The 20,281-nt window shown below is 41.4% G+C and overlaps 1 protein-coding gene across 1 annotated transcript in view; it reads left to right on the plus strand.

Annotated features, from left to right (window-relative positions):
- LOC133981849 (voltage-dependent calcium channel subunit alpha-2/delta-4-like) overlaps positions 1 to 20,281 on the plus strand; it is an 89,249-nt gene that overhangs the window by 57,891 nt on the left and 11,077 nt on the right. Inside the window, exons 25-29 of the mRNA XM_062420708.1 lie at positions 4,447 to 4,508; positions 11,801 to 11,815; positions 11,913 to 11,957; positions 12,031 to 12,093; positions 20,189 to 20,259. Coding sequence (XP_062276692.1) covers positions 4,447 to 4,508; positions 11,801 to 11,815; positions 11,913 to 11,957; positions 12,031 to 12,093; positions 20,189 to 20,259 — 256 coding nt within the window. The remainder of the gene's footprint in view (positions 1 to 4,446; positions 4,509 to 11,800; positions 11,816 to 11,912; positions 11,958 to 12,030; positions 12,094 to 20,188; positions 20,260 to 20,281) is intronic.

Genomic DNA, 20,281 nt, shown 5'->3' on the forward strand with positions numbered 1-20,281 from the left:
TAGTTCTTGTTCTTTTCCTCCTTCTTCTAGTTCTCCATCTTCTACTTCTTCTTCTCCTTGTACTTCTTCTTCTTGTTATAGTTCTTCTTCTAGTTATTTTTCTTCCCCTTCTTTCCCTTCTTGTTCTTCTTTTTCATCTTCTTCGTCTTCTGTCTTCTTCTACTTACTATTATATGTCTTCTCTTCTCTTCTCTTCTCTTCTCTTCTCCTCTCCTTTTAATAGTCAGTATGAACAGGAGGAATGATAACAGGAATGATTACAAATCATCAAAGAGTCCAAACTATGGGAGTTTCAGCCAGAATAAGAACAGCTGAAGTATATGATAAGTCAGAGAAACTGCCGTGAACAGTCTCTGTGTGTGTTGCACTTACTGCATTGTCATATTTATTTTATAAATGTCCCAAAACTGGGTTGTTGCAGCAAATGTTCAGCAGGGTTTAAATGCCAACTGCACTGAACAGCAGAGACAATTAGAAAGAAGAAGAAGAAGAAACTCTACACAGAGACTTCTAACATCTGAACAAGTGATGCAGAAATGAAAGTATAGATCTGTGAGAGCTGCAGGTATAAAATCACAGACAGGGACAATAAGCATATAAAATATACAGCGTGTTCTCAGTGGTGCATTCACATTTGCATCTTAAAGATCTGACTCCGGCACTCTCACACAGTCGCATCACGTGGGAGAAGTTAAAATAATATGCAGACTGAGATTCATAATGCAGCTGCAGATTCTCTGAATTCATCATCACTGACTCCTCGTGCACAAAGCAGATCCTGAGAGCGTGCACGCCGGGAAATACTTGCAAAAAGTAGAGTAAATGTGTGAGGAGGGGTTTTTATTTCCCCCGTCGTCGTCGTGGTGATGGTTGTGGACTCTGCAGACTGCAGCAGAAGCAGTGCAGCTGCAGCACTGAAGGGTGGCGATAAGGACGCTGCTGACAGGAGAGGAGAAAGAAAGAATAACACAGAAATGAAATCAAACAGAAAAGAAAAGGCTGCAGAGCACTGAGTCTGCACAGAGGCAAAGTGACGCCTTAAGGAGTTTAAAGGTCCCAAAGGTCACGTTGCATTATTTCCCTTTCTTGTAAACCTCCTGCTTCAGTTTGTAGAAGCGTCCCACTTTAAAACCTCACTATTAACCCTCCTGTTGTCCTCGAGTCAAGGAAGGAAGGGAGGAAGAAGGAAGAAAGGAAGGAAGAAGGAAGGAAAGGAGCGAGGAAGGGAGGAGGAAGGAAGGAAAGGAGGGAGGAAAGGAGGAAGGAGGGAGGGAGAAAGGAAAAGAGGTAGGGAGGAAGGAAGGAAAGAAGGAAGGAAGGTAGGACGGAGGGAGGAAAAAGAAAGAGGAGGGAGAAAGGAAAAGAGGAAGTGAGGAAGGAGGGAAGGAAAGAAGGAGGGAGGGAGGAAGGAAGGACGCTCCTCAGGACTCTCCCTTTAACCTTTAAACCTGCAATAACTGAGTTCTGCAGCAGAAACAAAGTGTTGCACTGTGAATAGCATGCAGTATGTGCAGTATGTGCAGTATGTGCAGCATTAAGAACATAGATTGTATTAATCAAGGGATGTGTGCAATATTTATGGTGCGTAACTGTGGAGGCATTTTTGTCTGTGCAGCACTCGAGTCCAAGATAAATTTCCCCTAAGGGGACAATAAAAGTATATATCATATCATATCATTAACTTCTTGTAACCATTCATGAACTCCAGTTGGCTTCTTCTTCTCTGCAGGGAAACAGCAACAGCAGTCCTTCCTCCTGCATTTGATCATGTTTTGCAGAGTGTTTGTGTCTGCTGTCAGTGTGAGAGAGAGCTGAGAGAATCAATGCAAATCTACTAAGTGAGGTTTTACTCATTTTATATAGTTAAAAAAAACTAAAACAAAAGAGGATCAATGTAAGGCGGTTAAACTTGGTTATTGTGGCGGGAAACTCTGCTCTCTGTTGTCATGTTGTAGAAAGTTTCTGGCACAGAGCAGACAGGAATAAAAGTCTAAAAAGGTCAGAGTTCGAGCAACATTTGTAGTATACAGAACAACTTTCCGCATTTCAGCCATAGACTGTATATAAGAAATTGATGTAACATCCGTGACGTCACCCATTGGTTTGTGGACTGCTGCTCGGAGGCCAATAGTATCGGATCTGAGCAGCGCCATCTGGAAAATTTCAGGTGCATGCTGGGAAAAATAAAAACACGGATTCTACTTATATGGGCATCAGGAGGAGCATGAGGACTGCAGACAGTCGATTGTTTGGTTTAATAAAATCAGTTTTTAACCCTCCTGTTGTCCTCGAGTCAAGGAAGGAAGGGATGAAGAAGGAAGGAAAGAAGGAAGGGAGGAAGGAAAGGAAGGACTGAGAAAAGAGATAAAAAAAAAGGAAGGAAGGAGGGAGGGAGAAAGGAAAAGAGGAAGGGAGGAAGGAAGGAAAGAAGGACAGAGGAAAGAAAGAAGGGAGGAAGGGAGGGAGGGGGAGGAAAGAAAGAGAGGGAGGGAGGAAGGAAGGAAGGAGGGAAGGAAAGAAGGAGGGTGGGAAGAAGGAAGGAAGAAAGGGAGATGGAGGAAGGAAAGAAGGAAGGGAGGAAAGAGAGAGGAATGAAAGAAAGAGAGAAGGAAGGGAGGAAGGAAGGAACAGTCAAAACAGACGGGGAGGATGACACGAAGGTCTTTCTCATCCTAATATGTATTTCTTCATAAATGTTTTGCCACAAATAAATTGCTGTTTTTCTTCAAGATGACAATAAAAAGATATATGAAAAAGAAATAAAAATCAAGCAGCTGTTGGAAAAATTAACTATCAGAGCAACGAAAAAACACAATCTGCCTGCTGAGCTGATATCACTACTATAATGAAAACTACACACACACACACACACACACACACACACACACACACACACACACACACACACACACACACACACACAGACCAGTGATAGGAGGAGACATGTCGAGCCTCTTGTGTACTGCTGTTATTGGAAAAGCAGAGCGGCTGTAAAATCTTTTTATTTCTGCTCGTTTCATGTTATGAAAATTTTTACTGCGGATTCTCCTCTGAAGCTGCAGCACAGACAACACACACTCACACGCACACACACACACACACACACACACACACACACACACACACACACACACACACACCAGTACTTTCATCAATGATTTTTCTTTATTGGCAAACAATAAATATTCATTTTGTTTCAACTTGTCGTTAAAAAACACTGGAAACTATTTTTTATTGTTTATGCAATATTGGATGTCACCATGGCAACAGAGGGTAATTAATTAAAAAGCATTTAAAACAGGCACAGTTTAGATTGAAGCCACTTGGCTGATACATGTCTGGATGCACATAACTGGTTATTTTTTGCATTTTTTCCTGCTTTTTTAAATGAGCCTATTTAAATGCTATGTGTAATGTGTTTTGAATGATGACTCTGATAAAGGCTGTAAGCTGAAACCAGGCGGGGAGTTTCAGTCCTCTGAAATGAGGCCAACGCGGAAGTAACTTAAAACTGCATTCTATCAAAAGGCCACCAGGGGGCGACCGTTTTGGTGTCAAAAGGACTTCCGTCTCTATACAAGTCAATGGAGAATTCACCAACTTCTCACTTGATTTCTAACCTCAGTAAACGTTTTCAAAATGTGTTTATGGTCTCAATCGCTAGTTTAAAGCCTTCTTCAATGCAGTATGATGTTCATTTGGGACATTTTGGCCTCCCTGATTTTATATGTGACGATAAAGCAGGGTATGCATTAGGGCGTGGCTACGTGGTGATTGACAGGTTGATTGGTTCACAGGTTCAGGAGGGCGCCTCATGCTCCTCCTGATGCCCATATAAGTAGAATCCCTGTTTTTATTTTTCCCAGCATGCACCGGAAATTTTCAAGTTAGCGCTGCTCAGATCCGATACTATTGGCCTCCGAGCAGCAGTCCATAAACCAATGGGTGACGTCACGGCTGTTACGTCCATTTCTTTTATAGAGTCTATGGATTTCACTCCGTGTGTTTACTGCTCATCATGTTAGTAAGTGCTGGCTGCGTACGTCTCAGCAGTAATAAAGCTGCTCCAGTGCATCACTGAGCGCTGTGTCATTACCCAGCATCAGGCTCATCAGTGTTTACATCCCTTCATTAGCATCAGGACACAACGAAGGTGAACTCAGGGTTGAATTGATTTCCTGTCCTCCTCTTCCTCTTCCTCTTCCTCTTCCTCCTTCTCCTCTTCATCATCATCCTCCTCTTCCTCCTTCTGCTCCACAATCACAGTAAGCTGTTTAGAGCTGCCTCTGCAGAGACCATATCGTCCTGCGTCTGTCTTAATGCTGCCTCTCTCTTTGTGTGTGTGTGTGTGTGTGTGTGTGTGTGTGTGTGTGTGTGTGTGTGTGTGTGTGTGTGTGTGTGTGTGTGTGTGTGTGTGTGTGCGTGTGTGTCTTCTTCTATTTTTAGCTATCGGGGTGCAGATGTCCTTGGATTTGATGGAAAAAAGATTTTGGGCCATCGCCAAACAGGTGACCAGAGGAATCTCACACACACACACACACACACACACACACACACAAACACACACACACACACTGATGTCACTTTTGGGGACATTTCCTTTTTATGTGTTCATGCCCAACAGGTTAACATTGACCGTGACTTTTGGACCTTAACTTAACCACAATGACACAAACCAGGTAAAGGTGGACTGTGGAGTTCCTGTTTTACCTTCAGTATTAATACTACTACTAACAATAATAATAATAATAAAATATATTACAAGGTGCTTCATATAAGGAAATTTAGCTTTATTTATATAGCACATTTCATACACAATGGCAACTCAATGTGCTTTACATAAAACAAACATTTAACAGTAAGAATTGGAAATAAAAAAACATGAAAACATGCAATTTGAAAAATAAAAATAAAACCCAATAATTGTAAAAACATGGAAACATTAAAACATACAATTAACCCCCCACTAATAATAAAAACAAAGTACAGAAAAATAAAAAGAGAGATAATAAAAGAAAAACTAGACTAGAATAGAGCATTAAATATAAGGTTGCAGCATAAAATAATGATTTGCTTTAAAATCATTAAAAGGACATAGAGTGCAATATATAATACAATATTAACAGGATAACATGCACGAACACACAATAAAAGCAATAATGAAGCATACATACATGTAAATCTGAATTAATTTAGAGTTTAAATATGATACCAAGATCAGCTCAAATGATATATAAACTGTATCTTAATTCATTCAGATTAAGAGAAGAAATTGACAAATTACTGCAACAAAATAATAAAATGTAAAAACCTCTCAGTAAACTGGCAGCCATGATGACGGTAATACAATGAACAGAAAAATGTTTAAATATGAAACTAAAATCATCTTAAATTATATATATACTGTATCTTTATTAGTTTTTTAAATTTAGTTATTTTATTGGCAGATTTTGGTACATTTTGCTCAATTTCTTTCTCTTAATCTGAATTAATTTAGAGTTTAAATGTGATACCAATTAAAAATGTTAGCATCATCATGGCTGCCAGTTTACTGAGAAGATTTTTACATATTTCTTTGTTTAATTGTCAGATTTTGGTGCAGAACTTCCCTCCAGCAGCTGCTTGGTGTCTCTGCAGGTTTCTGTCCTGAATCATGTTGCAGCTGCTGAGGATTTTTAATACTCTGTGATTCATCGCTGCAGCTCCGAATAACACGAGACAACTGTGTGATGATAATTAGACTGAAAAGATTGTATTCTGTTAATTGGCTGCTATGATTTAGAGCTCGTTAATCACTCTTTCACAATCTTTGCTTCAGTAGCAGAAACAGTCAAAAACTACTCACTCTATACTTCAGTCATATATAATTCCTGCGTGTATTTAACTTTCCTGTTGGCCTCCCGGGTCAAATTGACCCCGTCTGTTTTGACTGTTCCTTCTTTCCTTCCTTCCTTCCTTCTCTCTTTCTTTCCTTCCTCTCTCTTCCCTCCCTTCCTTCTTTCCTTTCTCCATCCCCCTACCTTCCTTCCTTTCCTTCCTCCCTTCCTTCTTTCGCCGTCCTTCATTCCTTCCTTTCCTTCCTCCCTACCTTTCCTCCCTCCGGTCCTTCCTTCCTTCCTTCCTTCCTTCCTCCCTTCCTTCCTTCCTTCCTTCCTTCCTTCCTTCCTTCCTTCCTCCCTCCTTTCCTTCCTTCTTCCTTCCTCCTTTCCTCCCTTCCTTCCTCCCTCCTTTTCTTCCTTCTTCCTCCCTCCTTTCCTTCCTTCTTCCTTCTTTCTTCCTCCTTTCCTTCCTTCTTCCTTCCTTCCTTCCTCCCTCCCTTCTTCCCTTCCTTACTTCCTTCCTCCCTTCCTTCCTCCCTTCCTTCCTTCCTCCCTTCCTTCCTTCCTTCCTCCCTTCCTTCCTTCACTCGAGGACAACAGGAGGGTTAAAGCCAGGTTTGTAAAGGACGAACAAAAGCTTTTTTTCTGCATGACCAGACAGTAATAATCCTCTGGAGTCAGAGGTCCTTGTTTCAATTGTCCTTTCCGTTCATTAGGGAACAGATCCAATTAATAACATGCATTAAGTCTCGTAGACTATTCATCTTAAGATTAGAGTGGAGCGGTCAGAGAATCAAGTCTCATTAAGAAGTAAAACAATTGGATTTGACGGTTAATAGACCGAAGTTAAGATGACTATATTTCTTGTGCTCTTCAGTCTGATCTCCTCTGTCATGAGTTTATATGATGTAATTTAAGAAGCTTCCTCTCTGATACTTCTAATACTGCCAGTGATGGGAAAGATCGAGACATTTAAAGGAACAATCAATAATATGAGTTTAACCCTCCTGTTGTCCTCGAGTCAAGGAAAGAAGGGAGGAAGAAGGAAGAAAAGGAGGGAGGAAGGAAGGAAGGGAGGAAAAATGAAGGAAGGGAGGGAAGAAGGTAGGATGGAAGGGAGGAAAAAGGAAGAAAGGAAAGGAGGGAGGAAGGGAGGAAGGAATGAATGGAGGAAGAGGGAAGAAAAGGAGGGAGGAAGGAAAGAATGAAGGAAGGGAGGGATGAAGGGAGGAAGGGAGGGAAGAAGGAAGGATGGAAGGGAGGAAGAAGGAAGGAAAGGAGGGAGGAAGGGAGGAAGGAATGAATGGAGGAAGAGGAAAGAAAAGGAGGGAGGAAGGAAAGAAGGAAGGAAGGGAGGAAGGGAGGGAAGAAGGAAGGATGGAAGGGAGGAAGAAGGAAGGAAGGAAAGGAGGGAGGAAGAAGGGAGGAAGGAAGGATGGAAGGGAGGAAGAAGGAAGGCAAGGAGGGAGGAAGGAAAAAGGAAAAGAGGAATGGAGGAAAGAAGGAAGGTAATGGGGAGGAAAGAAAGAGAGAAGTAGGGAGGAAGGAAGGACAGAAGGAAGGGAGGAAAGAGAGGAAGGACAGACAGAGAGAAGGAGGGAGGGAGGAAAGAAGGAAGGAAAGAAGGAACGGTCAAAATAGTCTGGGTCAATTTGACCCGGGAGGACGACACAAAGGTTAAATGAAAATGAAAATACTGCTTTACCTGCACTCGTGTTGACATGCTAACATGTTAAAAGCACATTCTAACATCCAGCACATGTTGACATCCAACAGCTCTCATGTTTATTGTATCCAATAATATCTGTAGGCATGTTAACTTATTGATTTTTGCATGTTAGCGTGTTAGATTCAGCAGTCCAGCTCAGCAACAGCACACAGTCTGATGGATAGATTATTGATCCTTCTCAGGAAATGATTTGGTTACAGCAGCCACACATAAACATAACATAAAACACATCTGTAACTATCCACAGTAAACAAGAAACTAAAATAATTATGATAATATGATAAGAACCGGAGAGCTGTGTGTTTTAATAAGGCTGATTTCACACAGCTGAGTCACATTAAACCTATACCTACTAGTTTATTTTACTGAATAGGCGACACTAGACACTTTTTTTTAACCCTTATGAGTGTCTTTGTTTCCAGTCTATGAAGACTGAGTGATGAAATAAGATCAACTTTAATGTCCCGAGGGAAATTAGTCTTTGGCGAAAGTTCAACATCAACACAGAACTGCAGACAAGCAACACCTGACAATAGGAAACATGGTGCAAATAAAACATCACTGACAGGACGATGCAGAGCTGCACTGGTGCAAAACAAGTGCTGCAAACACACAATTGATTCCCAACTGGGGGGGTAAACGTGTAGATTAAAATATGTTTCTGAAGACATTTGAGGTGAGAAATAAGCAGTATTGTAATATAACTTTGATCTATATTTCATCTGCATTGCCTAGTTTGATTTTTATGAGCTGTCAGTTCAGAGCATGGATGTATTATTATAAGAATTACTCTGTTTCTAGCAGGTTTTTAAATCGCTTTTCTTGACTCGAGGAAAGTTTTACTAATATAAAACCTCCATAGATCAAAAATGAATAAGAGAAAGAGTCATAATGGATGTTGTCTGCAGGTCGAAATATAGCTGCAATACTGCAAGTGACCACTAGGAAAAAAACAGCTCATATCAGCCCTTATAATACATGCATTATTCAGACTCTGCTTTTCTTTTTTTCCCAATTTTATTGCCTAAACCACGCACACATTAATTTAGGTCTGAGATGTTGGTGCTGTAGAGGGACATCTAGTGGCTGAATGTTGTATTACACCTTTACTTTAACCCTCCTGTTGTCCTCGAGTCAAGGAAGGAAGGGAGGAAGAAGGAAGGGAGGGAGGAAGGAAGGAAGGATGGAAGGGAGGGAGGAAGAATGAAGGAAAGGAGGGAGAAAGGAAAGGAAGGAGGGAGGGAGGAAGGAAGAAGGAAGGAATGGAGGAAGGAAGAAGGAGCGAAGGAAGGGAGGCAAGGAAAGAAGGTAGGGAGGAAGTAAAGGAAGGAAGGGAGGAAGGAAAGGAAGGAAGGGAGGAAGGACAGAGTAAAGAAGGAAGGAGGGTGGGAGTGAGAAGAGGAAGGGAAGGGAGGAAGGAAGGAAAGAAAGAAGGACAGAGGAAAGAAGGTAGGGGGAGGAAAGAAAGAGAGAAGGAGGGAGGGAGGGAGGGAGGAAGGGAGGGAGAAAAGACAGAAGGAAGGAAGAAAGGGGGATGGAGGAAGGAAAGACGGAAGGGAGGAAAGAAGGAACAGTCAGACGGGGTCCTACTCTTAATAACCTGGATCCACATTTATCAAACTTGTCAGAATCACAGCTGAAAGTTAACTTAATAATAAAAATGACCTCAGTGACTTAAAGCTCATTTATGAAACGTGTTACTTTTAATTTAAAGACTCTCTCTGCCTGAACTTCCATCACCTGTAAACTCCTAACAGCTTATGACACATAGAGCTCCTAAATATAGCCGCAGATAGAAGAGGAGAGATTAGAAGAGGGAGAAAGTTAACCTTCATGTCGTCCTCCCGGGTCAAACTGACCCTGTCTGTTTTAACTGTTCCTTCTTTCCTCCCTTCCCTTCTGTCCTTACTCCCTCCCTCCTTCTTTCCTTCCCTCCTTCCTACCTTCCTTCCTTTCCTTCTGTCCTTCCTTCTTTCCTCCCCTCCCTCCCTCCTTCCTTCTCTCTTTCTTTCACCCCCTACCTTCCTCCCTTCCTTCTTTCCTCTGTCTTCCTCCCTCCTTTTTTCTTTCTTCCGTCCTTCCTTCTTTCCTTTTCTTCGTTCCTCCTTTCATTCCTTCCTCCCTCCCTCCCTCCCTCCCTCCCTCCTTTCTTCTTTCTTTCTTTCTTTTTTCTTCCTTTCCTTCCTTCCTCCCTCCCTCCCTCCCTCCCTCCCTCCCTCCCTCTTTCTTTCTTTCTTTCTTTCTTTCTTTCTTTCTTTCTTCCGTCCTTCCTCCTTTCTTTCCTTCCTTCCTTCCTCCCTCCCGATTTCCTGCTCTGACAAGCTCGATAAATACAAATATATACATCCTCTGATCTTATTACAAAATCAGTGTGTCCCTGGATATGATGTAAGACACACACAAACACACACACACACACACACACACACACACACACACACACACACACACACACACACACACACACACACACAGTCTTTGTCCTTGTGAGTGTGTCCTGCAGTGGAGATAAGCAGGAGCGAGAGCTGCAGATGTCCTGTTGATGCTGCAGATAAACGTTATTAATGTGAGCTGACAGCTGTGAGCGGACGGATTAATGCATTCACAAGACTGATGACATTAACTCAAGTGACTTCAGACTCATCCACTCAACACATTTACACCCTGCAAACACTCATTTACACTTCCACAGGTTTATTAAATGTGTTATTATTATTATTATGAAACAAAGCTGCTCCTCTCTCACCACTGTGGAGTTTAGATTTAACATTAACAGTCTGTTTTATCTCTTTAATAGATTTAAGTGTATTAATCTTCTGTATATGTGTTTAATCAACGTCATAAAGTGTGATTTAATACAGATTAATCCTTTTTGAAAATATTACTACATTTTATAAAAGTGCAACTTCTCTGTTACCATTTAAACTTGAGCCTGACTGATACTGATGCTGATATTAGGGAGTAAAAACAATCTAATATCAATATATTAGCTTATTTAACCCTCCTGTTGTCTTCGAGTCAAGGAAGGAAGGGAGGAAGAAGGAAGGAAAGGAGTGAGGCAGAATGAAGGAAAGGAGAAAGGGAGGAAGGAAGGAAGGAAGGAAGGAAGGAAGGGAGGAAGAAGGAAGGAAAGGAGTGAGAAGAAGGAAGGAAAGGAGAAAGGGAGGAAGGAAGGAAGTAAGGAAGGAAGGGAGGAAGAAGGAAGGAAAGGAGTGAGGAAGAAGGAAGAAAAGGAGAAAGGAAGGACGGAGGAAAGAAGGAAGGAAGGAAGGATGGTAAGAGGGAGGGAGGGAAGGAATTAAGGGAGAAGGGAGGAAGGAAAGGAGGGAGGAAGGAAGGAAGGAAGGAAGGAAGGAAGGTAGGAGGGAAGGAGAGGAAGGAAAGAAGGACAGAGGAAAATAGAAAGGGAGGAAGGAATGACAGAAGAAAGGAAACAAAGGGGATGAAGGAAGGAAAGAAGGAAGGGAGGAAAGAGAGAGGAATTTACACACAATTTTGCAGTAATCCCTCAAATGTAATCACTAAACACTTACAGCAAAGTTATGTAATGGAGGCTGTGATGTTGCACAGTTAAAGAATAAATGTAATTTTTATCATCAGTGCACTTTGATTTAAGATATTTAATATATCATTGTTAGATGTTTGCTGCACTTGAGGAAGGTGGAACTTTAAAAAAAACACCTGTGGACTTCTGACTTACAGCAAGCACACACATTTTTTTTCTTTTTTCTTTTTGTATGAGTTTTCTATTAGTTTAAAATGACTGAAATATACTGCACCAATTTAAATATTGTTATTGATTTACTTATATATATACTTAAATAATATATATTGGACAGCATAAACACCGATACCGATATATCTGTGATATTGGCCGATAATATGGGTTGATTGATATATCGGTCTGGCTCTAATTTAATTGACTTTAATTGATTGTTATCTGCTTTTCTTTGAAATGACCCAAAACTGAACTGAAATAGACAGCAGAGGTCCCATCAGCAGCCTTTTAAAGTTATTTTCTTCTCATGTGTTGTTTGACAGGCACTGCAGAAGGTTTTAATTCAGCTTTAATTGTCACAGAGTAATCCTTCTTTCTCACGCTGTATTTTTTTTAATCTTTAAACTTTGATACACAGCTTGTTAAACTGCAGCCATCTTTAGTTTCCTCAGGTGAAAAACACAGAAGGTTTTTATATTAATATATTATTCTTTTCTCCCCGTCTCTCTTCACTCTTCTCCTCGCTGCTTCCAGCCTGCCGACACAGACGTAAGTAAACACCAGTTATTGATTATTGTTGATTTTGTGTTAAAATAGACGTTAAAGCAGCTTGTTTATGATGATGTCGTCTCTTTCTTCCTCTCAGTGTACGCTCATCGAAGGCGTTTGTCCTCTGAGCTGTGAGAGCGCTGTAAGTATCTGTTCATCATCTCTGAACACTGAACAACCTTAACACACACTAACTGCTGCTGCTTCCTGTTCAGGATCTCAACTGTTTCCTGGTCGACAACAACGGCTTCATCGTGCTGTCGAAAGAGAGGAACGAGGTAAGAAACCATAACCTGGCTCTCCATCTCTTATTCCAGGCCTTCACACCCGAATCCTGCAGCCTCGTAGTAAAACCACTTTAATGCTTTTAAGGACAGTAGTGTTATAACGTTCACACAAGCAGATAAAATGTGTGATCCCAACATTCACTTAATAACATTAGTAGAGCTGAAACGATTTGTCGATCAAAAGAAAATTAATCTGCTACTAGTTCGATAATTGATTAACCGTTGTGTCGTCCTCCCGGGTCAAATTGACCCCGTCTGTTTGGACTGTTCCTTCTTTCCTCCCTTCCTTCCTTCCTTTCTTCCTTCCGTCTGTCCTTCCTCCCTCACTCCTTCTCTCTTTCTTACCTTCCTTCTTTCCTTCCTCCATTCCCCTTTCTTCAAATAAATATGAATGTTTTGACAGGGGTTGTGTGAATTTAGCAAGTTTTATATTAAAAAAGAGACTTTCCCAAAGAGTCCGTCTTCCAGCTCAATGGCCACAGTCTGATTACCTAAAATAGACCTAAATATGATGGACTAAAAAACATTGTAAACCTGATGGGATGATTTGTCTTTAAGTCCTTGGCTGACGTCTCGGTTTCTAACTACTCAGAGTCAGGAAGTCGATGTGTTTCGGTGTCGTTTTGTGGACGAGTAGGTGATTCCTCAGCTTCACTGCAGCTCTCTGGATCATTTAACGTGCTCATAAACAACATCTGGATCGCTCACAGGATTTTAGGACACTTTCAGTATTAATCTTTGTGCATTAGCAGCTGCTGCACCTGCTGACCTCATCCGACTGTGAGCGGAGAGCAGAGCGACGTGCTGGACGCTGCAGATCTGATGCATCCAAACTGTCACTAGAACTGGGTATCATTTAAAAGATTACAATACCAGCACCAATCCAAGTACCTTTAAAGTGATACTGATACTAACTGAGTACTTCATTAGATTCCCATTAACACATTTAGGTCTCTGTCTTGTATGCAGTGTAACTGGCGTTTAGTGTAAACACACTTTAGAGCAGGAGGGTCAAACTCACTGTCACTCAAGGGCCACATACATTTGATCTCATGTGGGCCGGATCAGTAAGAAGAGGGAGGGAGGGAGGAAGGAAGGAAGGAAGGGAGGAAGGAAGGAAGGAAAGATGGAAGGAAGAAAGAAAGGGATAAAGACCAGATGGAAGGAAGGAAGAGAAGAGAGGAAAGAAAGATGGAAGGAAGAAAGGAAGAGAAGACAAGAAGGACGGACGGAAGGAAGGAAAAGAAGAGAGGAAGGAAAGATGAAAGGGAGCAAGGACTGATGGAAGGAATGAAGAGAAAAGAGGAAGGGAAGAAGGAAGGAAGAAAGGAAGAGAAGACAAGAAGGACGGACGGAAGGAAGGAAGGAAGGAAAAGAAGAGAGGAAGGAAAGATGAAAGGAAGAAAGAAAGGAAGAGAAGACAATAAGGAAGGAAGGAAAAGAAGAGAGGAAAGAAAGATGAAAGGAAGAAAGGGAGCAAGGACAGATGGAAGGAATGAAGAGAAGAGAGGAAGGGAAGAAGGAAGGAAGGAAGGGAGGAAAAGAAGAGAGGAAAGAAAGATGAAAGGAAGAAAGAAAGGAAGAGAAGACAATAAGGAAGGAAGGAAAAGAAGAGAGGAAAGAAAGATGAAAGGAAGAAAGGGAGCAAGGACAGATGGAAGGAATGAAGAGAAGAGAGGAAGGGAAGAAGGAAGGAAGGGAGGAAAAGAAGAGATGAAAGAAAGATGAAAGGAAGGAAGGGAGCAAGGACAGATGGAAGGAAGGAAAAGAAGACAGGAAGGAAAGTGGGCCGCATTGGACCCCCTTGGCGGGCCGGTTCTGGCCCACGGGCCTCATGTTTGACCCCCCTGCTTTAGAGCGTTTAGGTGGCATCTTGGCTGCTGAACTGCTAAGCGCGTTAACTCAGATTCACCACGACTTCACCACCACAGTTGAGTTGTAGCTGCTGTGGCAGTGGACCAATCACATGATGCATTAAATCCAAGAACGCTTGCTATTGATTGGCTGTGAGCAAGTCCATACAAATCAAACGATACCTGCAATCGATCCTTTTTGCACCCAGAACTAGTAAATATGACATTTACTAGTTCTGGGTGGATCGAAAAAAGAAAAAAAAGGATCGATTGCAGGTATCGTTTGACGAGAGATTTGTTTCGATACTCCTCCAAACCTTCATGTTTGGATCCAAACCAACAATGAACTCATCTACTAACAAGTCTGATATATCTTATTCCTCTGTTGTTATTCTATTAAAAACATGTCAGAGAGCCACAGTGCTGCACTGGGTCTCAGAAGATCGTGGTCACATTTGTTTTAAAAAAGAGTAATAACATTGATAAGTAACTCCTGCCATACAAGGAGCCTCTATCTTCAGACACAATCTTATCTCTGGTATAAGTCTTTTAAAATGTTTTTTTTTTTTTTTTTTTAAACAAATGAGACCACAATCCTCAGGGTGCAGCTGTGTGACTCATTGATGTGTTTTTAATAGTTTTTGGACATAAAAAGAGATCTACAGCACAGAAGACTATCAGGCTTTGGATACACACATTATACTTGTCAGCTGATCGGCTCGTTGTTGGTTTGATTCGTTGACTATAAGAAAAATAATGAAAATCACAGCATCCTTTAATTTATGGAACATTTGAACAGCAGCAACAAATAGTGTTGTTGCTGATCTCTAGTGGTTAAACAGTGATGCACGGTGTAGTCAGAGGTGAAACACACAGAAATGTTTTGATTTATTAAATGTTATTTCTTTAAAGCGGCTATAATCTGCATTTTTATAGTAATAATGTCTGATCTGTCAGTGTGTAATGTGTTTAAACCAGGCGGGGAGTTCCGGTCCTCTGATATGAGGCCAACGCGGAAGTAACTTAAAACTGCATTCTATCAAAAGGCCACCAGGGGGCGACCGTTTTGGTGTCAAAAGGACTTCCGTCTCTATACAAGTCAATGGAGAATTCACCAACTTCTCACTTGATTTATCAGTGACTCTGCAGCTCCTCCTCTCGGCTATGCAACTTTTTTCAAGTCTTATTTAACACAGCATGATGTTCATTTAGTACATTTTGGCTCCATTTAGAGTAAAATAGATGATAAAACAGCGTATGATTAAGGATGTTTCTCCCTGTAATTGTGATTGACAAGTCGCTACCATGATGGTGCTTGAAGTGCTGTATTTGAACACTCATGCTTAAAGCTGCATTCTCTCTAATGGCCAGCAGGGGGCGACTCTACTGGCTCCAAAATGAAGGCTGACTATACAGAGGTCTATGAGAAAATGAGTCGACCTTTAACTTAATTTATATGATGGATGTGGAAATAAGCAACTGATTGATAACAAGTTCAACATATTGGCTTCGTTCATTTTATCATGACATACCATCAAGCAGAATTAGATCTTAATAACACAAAATTAAGATTACTATCTAACAGTTTTACAATCTCGCTCAACATTTCATTTTTATTATAGATGTGCTGCAGATGAAATTGCTTTTAACGTGTGTGGAGACGAGCAGACTGTGAGCCTGCTGCCCATCTGACAGCTGCTCGTTAGCTCTGGATTAACTCGGCCTGTTAAGAGCCATATTACTGAGGATTAATCCTGAGCTCACCGCAGTACCACACACACACACACACACACACACACACACACACGGTCAGCTGAGCAGCTATACTCATTTCATACACAACATTGTCTCCTCCGCTCAGATGTTTGAGTCCATTTTTAGTCATTGTAAGTCGCTCTGGAGCTTCAACATGTTTAGTTCATAACATCCATCTTGCTTTATTTTCACTCTTTCTCTGACTTTGCATGTTGGTATTGGCAGCAGTAGGGTTAAGTAAAATTATTAATACTGCATAATAAAAAATACTGTGAAAGTCCGACAGTCAAAAGTGAGAGAGAGGAAATATCAGCACAATGTACTTAAAATTACTTAACCCTCCTGTTGTCCTCGAGTCAAGGAAGGAAGGGATGGATGAAGGGAGGAAGGAAGGAAAGAAAGATGGAAGGAAGGAAGGCAGGGAGGAAGGAAGGAAGGAAGGAACGATGGAACGAAGGAAGGAAGGAAGGACGGAATGATGGAAGGGAGGAAGAAGGATGGAAGGGAGGAAGAAAGAAGTAAAGGAGGGAGGAAGGAAGGAAGGAGGAAAGAAGGAAGGTAGGAGGGAGGGAGGAAAGAAGGACAGAGGAAAGAAGGAAGAGAGAAGGAGAGACAGAGGAAAGAAGGACGGGAGGAAGGAAAGGAAGGAAGGAGGAAGGGAACGAGAGAGGAAGGGGGATGGAGGAAGGGAGGAAGGAAGGAAAGAAAGATGGAAGGAAGGAAGGCAGGGAGGAAGAAAGGATGGAACGATGGAACGAAGGAAGGAAGGAAGGACGGAATGATGGAAGGGAGGAAGAAGGATGGAAGGGAGGAAGAAAGAAGTAAAGGAGGGAGGAAGGAAGGAAGGAGGAAAGAAGGAAGGTAGGAGGGAGGGAGGAAAGAAGGACAGAGGAAAGAAGGAAGAGAGAAGGAGAGAGGAAGGAAAGGAAGGAAGGAGGAAGGGCACGAGAGAGGAAGGGGGATGGAGGAAGGAAAGGAAGGAGGGAAGGGAGAAAGGACAGATGGAAGCAAGAGAAGGAAGGAAGGAAATTTAAAAACACTTGTACAGACAGGCACTTTTATAATATTACTGTATATAATTGCTGCTACTTGTTGTTTTATTTATTGTTTAATGTTTCATCTATTTTATACTTGATTATATTGTGCTTTGTGTATGTTCTTCTGTTAATATTGCTTGTGTGAAGCACCTTCGGTTTGAAAGGTGCTATAGAAGTAAAGTTTATTATTATCATTATTATTATTATAATTTCATGAGAATCTATTGAGAAACAGACTATAAGTGAACGTATCTGCTCTATAGAATTAATTGAAACAGCAGGGACTACTAATGTGGCTGCCAGAGGGGAGCTCTATGTCCTCTGAAAGTCTGTATTTAATTTACTTTTCTTTGTAAAAGATTTTAAAACTTCTGAAACTCCGACATCTTGCTGCACAAAGTGGAAAAATCCATTGAAAAAAAAAAGAACCAGCAGCAGTTCTCTCCTCTGTAGAGTAACCCTAAACCAGGAGTCATTTACCGTAGAAGCTCATTTTTCATTATTTGCATGTCTGCTGCGTTCCCAGCGGCCTTACTAAGCAGATATGATGAAGTGCTCGCTCGACGTTTTCGCTGAGCTTTGGAGTTTACAGGAAGTTTGTGTGGAAACACCCAGAATCCTCAGCGGTGTTAACGCTGCTGTGGTGTGAAGGTGCAGCTCGTCAAGCGTTGCGAGGCACGGTAAATATTTAATCAGCACAGAAATCAAGTCAGTGCTGACTAAAAGAAATGGGTCGGAGAGAGGATGGGGGGGGGGGGGGGTGTGACCAAGCAAAACTCAGGGCTCGTTATTGGTTGTGTGCAGAGAGGAAATGTTTGATCAGTGATGCTGCTGCAGGAATAAACAGGTTAGAGTGATAAACACGGATAATAAAGTCCTGAAATTGAGTAAACTAACAGGATGTAGTTCGTTACAAGCTAAAAAATGACACAGCTGGATGGATATTCAACTTCATTTCTCTCAGATTTTTGCCTTCAGTCGGGTAAAAAGTGTGAAAATAAAGTTTCCCCAGAGAAAAAAAAAAAAATTGTGAATTATAGACCTTTGTGTCGTCCTCCCGTCTGTTTTGACTGTTCCTTCTTTCCTCCCTTCCTTCCCTCCGTCTGTCCTTCCTCCATCCCTCCTTCTCTCTTTCCTCCCTTCCTTCTTTCCTTCCTCCATCCCCCTTTCTTCCTTCCTTCTGTCCTTCCTTCATTCCTTTCCTTCCTTCTCTCTTTCTTCCCTTCCTTCTTTCCTTCCTCCATCCCCCTTTCTTCCTTCGTTCTGTCCTTCCTTCCTTTCCTTCCTCCCTCCCTCCTTCCTTCTTTCCTCCCTCCCTCCTACCTTCCTTCCTTCTTTATTCCTCCCTTCCTTCCTTGACTCGAGGGGCAACAGGAGGGTTAAAAGGTTGTATTTAGGGCTGGGTATCGATACCAGAACCAATCCAAGTACCTTTAAAGTGATACAGAGTCAGCTGTGCTTTGAGCTAAATGCTAACATGTTGAGGTATTGGGTGTTGGTAATGTTTTACATACCTATACTTTTAATGGTTTTATGTCATTTATATACTGATAAGATGTTGGATATTAAACATGGTTAAAGGTCCAAAACTTGAGGTGAACATATGTTAAAATGATGCCTGCAAGTCAAAAATCAGGGCTTTAATCTGAATAGTCCATCTGTAGTCTTGGTTGCTAAGGTTGTTGCTAAGGTTTTTTCAAGTGTTTTTCACATTATCCCGAATATTTCAGATGAGATTTCACCTCAGACATGTACGGATGGATTCTGACATGTGGACATTTTGAGTCAAGAACAAGAAAAAGAGGTGAAATCGCGCTGCTATAGTTTATTTCATGGTTAATTTGCATAGCTTCCAGAGTAGGAGACTTTGTGAAGCTGACCAATCAAAACAGAGCCAGTTTTGGGAAGGAGGACCTTGAAAGAGACAGGAGCTAAAACAGCCTGTTAATAGTCAGAGGCTGAACTGAGCGGCTGCATAAAGGACCAGTAGAAGATAAATAAGGAGTTTTTAACTGGAAATCATGTAAAGATATTCCAGTAGAGACACAGAATATTAATATAGAGCTGGAGATGTGCATTATATGTCCTCTTTAAGAAGTTTACCATGCAAGCATTTACCATAGCATGTTGAAGCAGCAACTAATTGCTAATTTGTTGGAGGGATTTTGGGGATTACCAAAGTCATTAAGACTGATCTTCTTGATGCATCCAGTTGTTGTTGAGATATTTCCATCTGGACTTGTGCTGAAGTTGTTCTAACATATGTTTAAATTTTGTGGAGTCATGATGAGCTCGACTAAATATCGTCCACCTGTTAGTGTGACTCTGAATATAATGACTCAGCTCTGATTGAAGCTTTCAGAGACTGTAAGCAGAATTGAACCTGTGTGTCTCTGCTGCCGTACGTCTGCAGGACTGTCAGGAGTTGTGTGTTTTGCTTATTGTATCTTATATAACCTCTGATGCTGCTGTCGGGTAAACAGAAGGTCAGAAGTGTTTAATGTGAACAGCAACCAACTGCTACCACTCAGCAGCGTGCGAGTCCTCGGAGGCTTCTGGCACGATCCCGTCCAGACGGAGAGCGAGTGTGTCCAGAGCAGCTTGTAAACATGAACAAAGCTGCTGAGACAAAACCATCTGAATAATTCACACACTCAGCTGCTCGTGCTGCTGAAGGCCAGAGAGGACCGACACACTGCACGCATACATGAGCATGCACACACACACAAACACACACAAACACACACACCCACACACATGCACATACACACACAGTCATGTTTCCATCATTTCAGAGGACATTACATTAACTTACATTTATTTAACTTTAATATAACCCTAAACTAACCTTAATATAACCCTAAACTTAACTCAATATAACCCTAAACGTGCCTTAACATAACCCCAAACTAACCTTAATATAACTCTTAATATAACTCTAAACTTACCTTATTATAACCCCAAATGTACCTTAATATAACTCCAAACTAACCTTAACCTAACCCCCAAACTAACCATAATATAACCCTAAACTTAACTCAATATAACCTTAAACGTGCCTTAATATAACCCTAAACTTACCTTAACTTGAAACCAGGTCTTCACCCTAAAATGAATGATTTATATTACAGAATCTGCTTGTTTGTCCCCTTAAGGAGGCGAGTTCCTACCAACATGACTTCCCATGATGCATTTCATTCATCCTGTAACTGTAACTGATATTTTGACTCTGACGCAACACTTTTTACTCTCTATAACGTCAATATGTTTTACGTCTTCTTCTTTCATCAGCATGACAAACCTTGAGTTAACTCGTCCTAGCAGTGAAGACGTTGACCGTACAGACTCATCAGTCGCTGCTGATTAAAGGATGATATTGTGCTATAAGTATGTTGCTGAACTAGAATAACAAACATCTACCTTCATGTTGTCTTTTTCCAGATTGGACGTTTCTTCGGCGCGGTGGACGGCTCCGTCATGGCATCGCTGATAAAGATGGGAATGTACAAAAAGTAAGACTGACTGCTGCTTTAA

This window comes from Scomber scombrus, chromosome 6 (genome assembly GCF_963691925.1).
Source record: "Scomber scombrus chromosome 6, fScoSco1.1, whole genome shotgun sequence".
In the NCBI taxonomy this organism is placed as follows: Eukaryota; Metazoa; Chordata; class Actinopteri; order Scombriformes; family Scombridae; genus Scomber; species Scomber scombrus.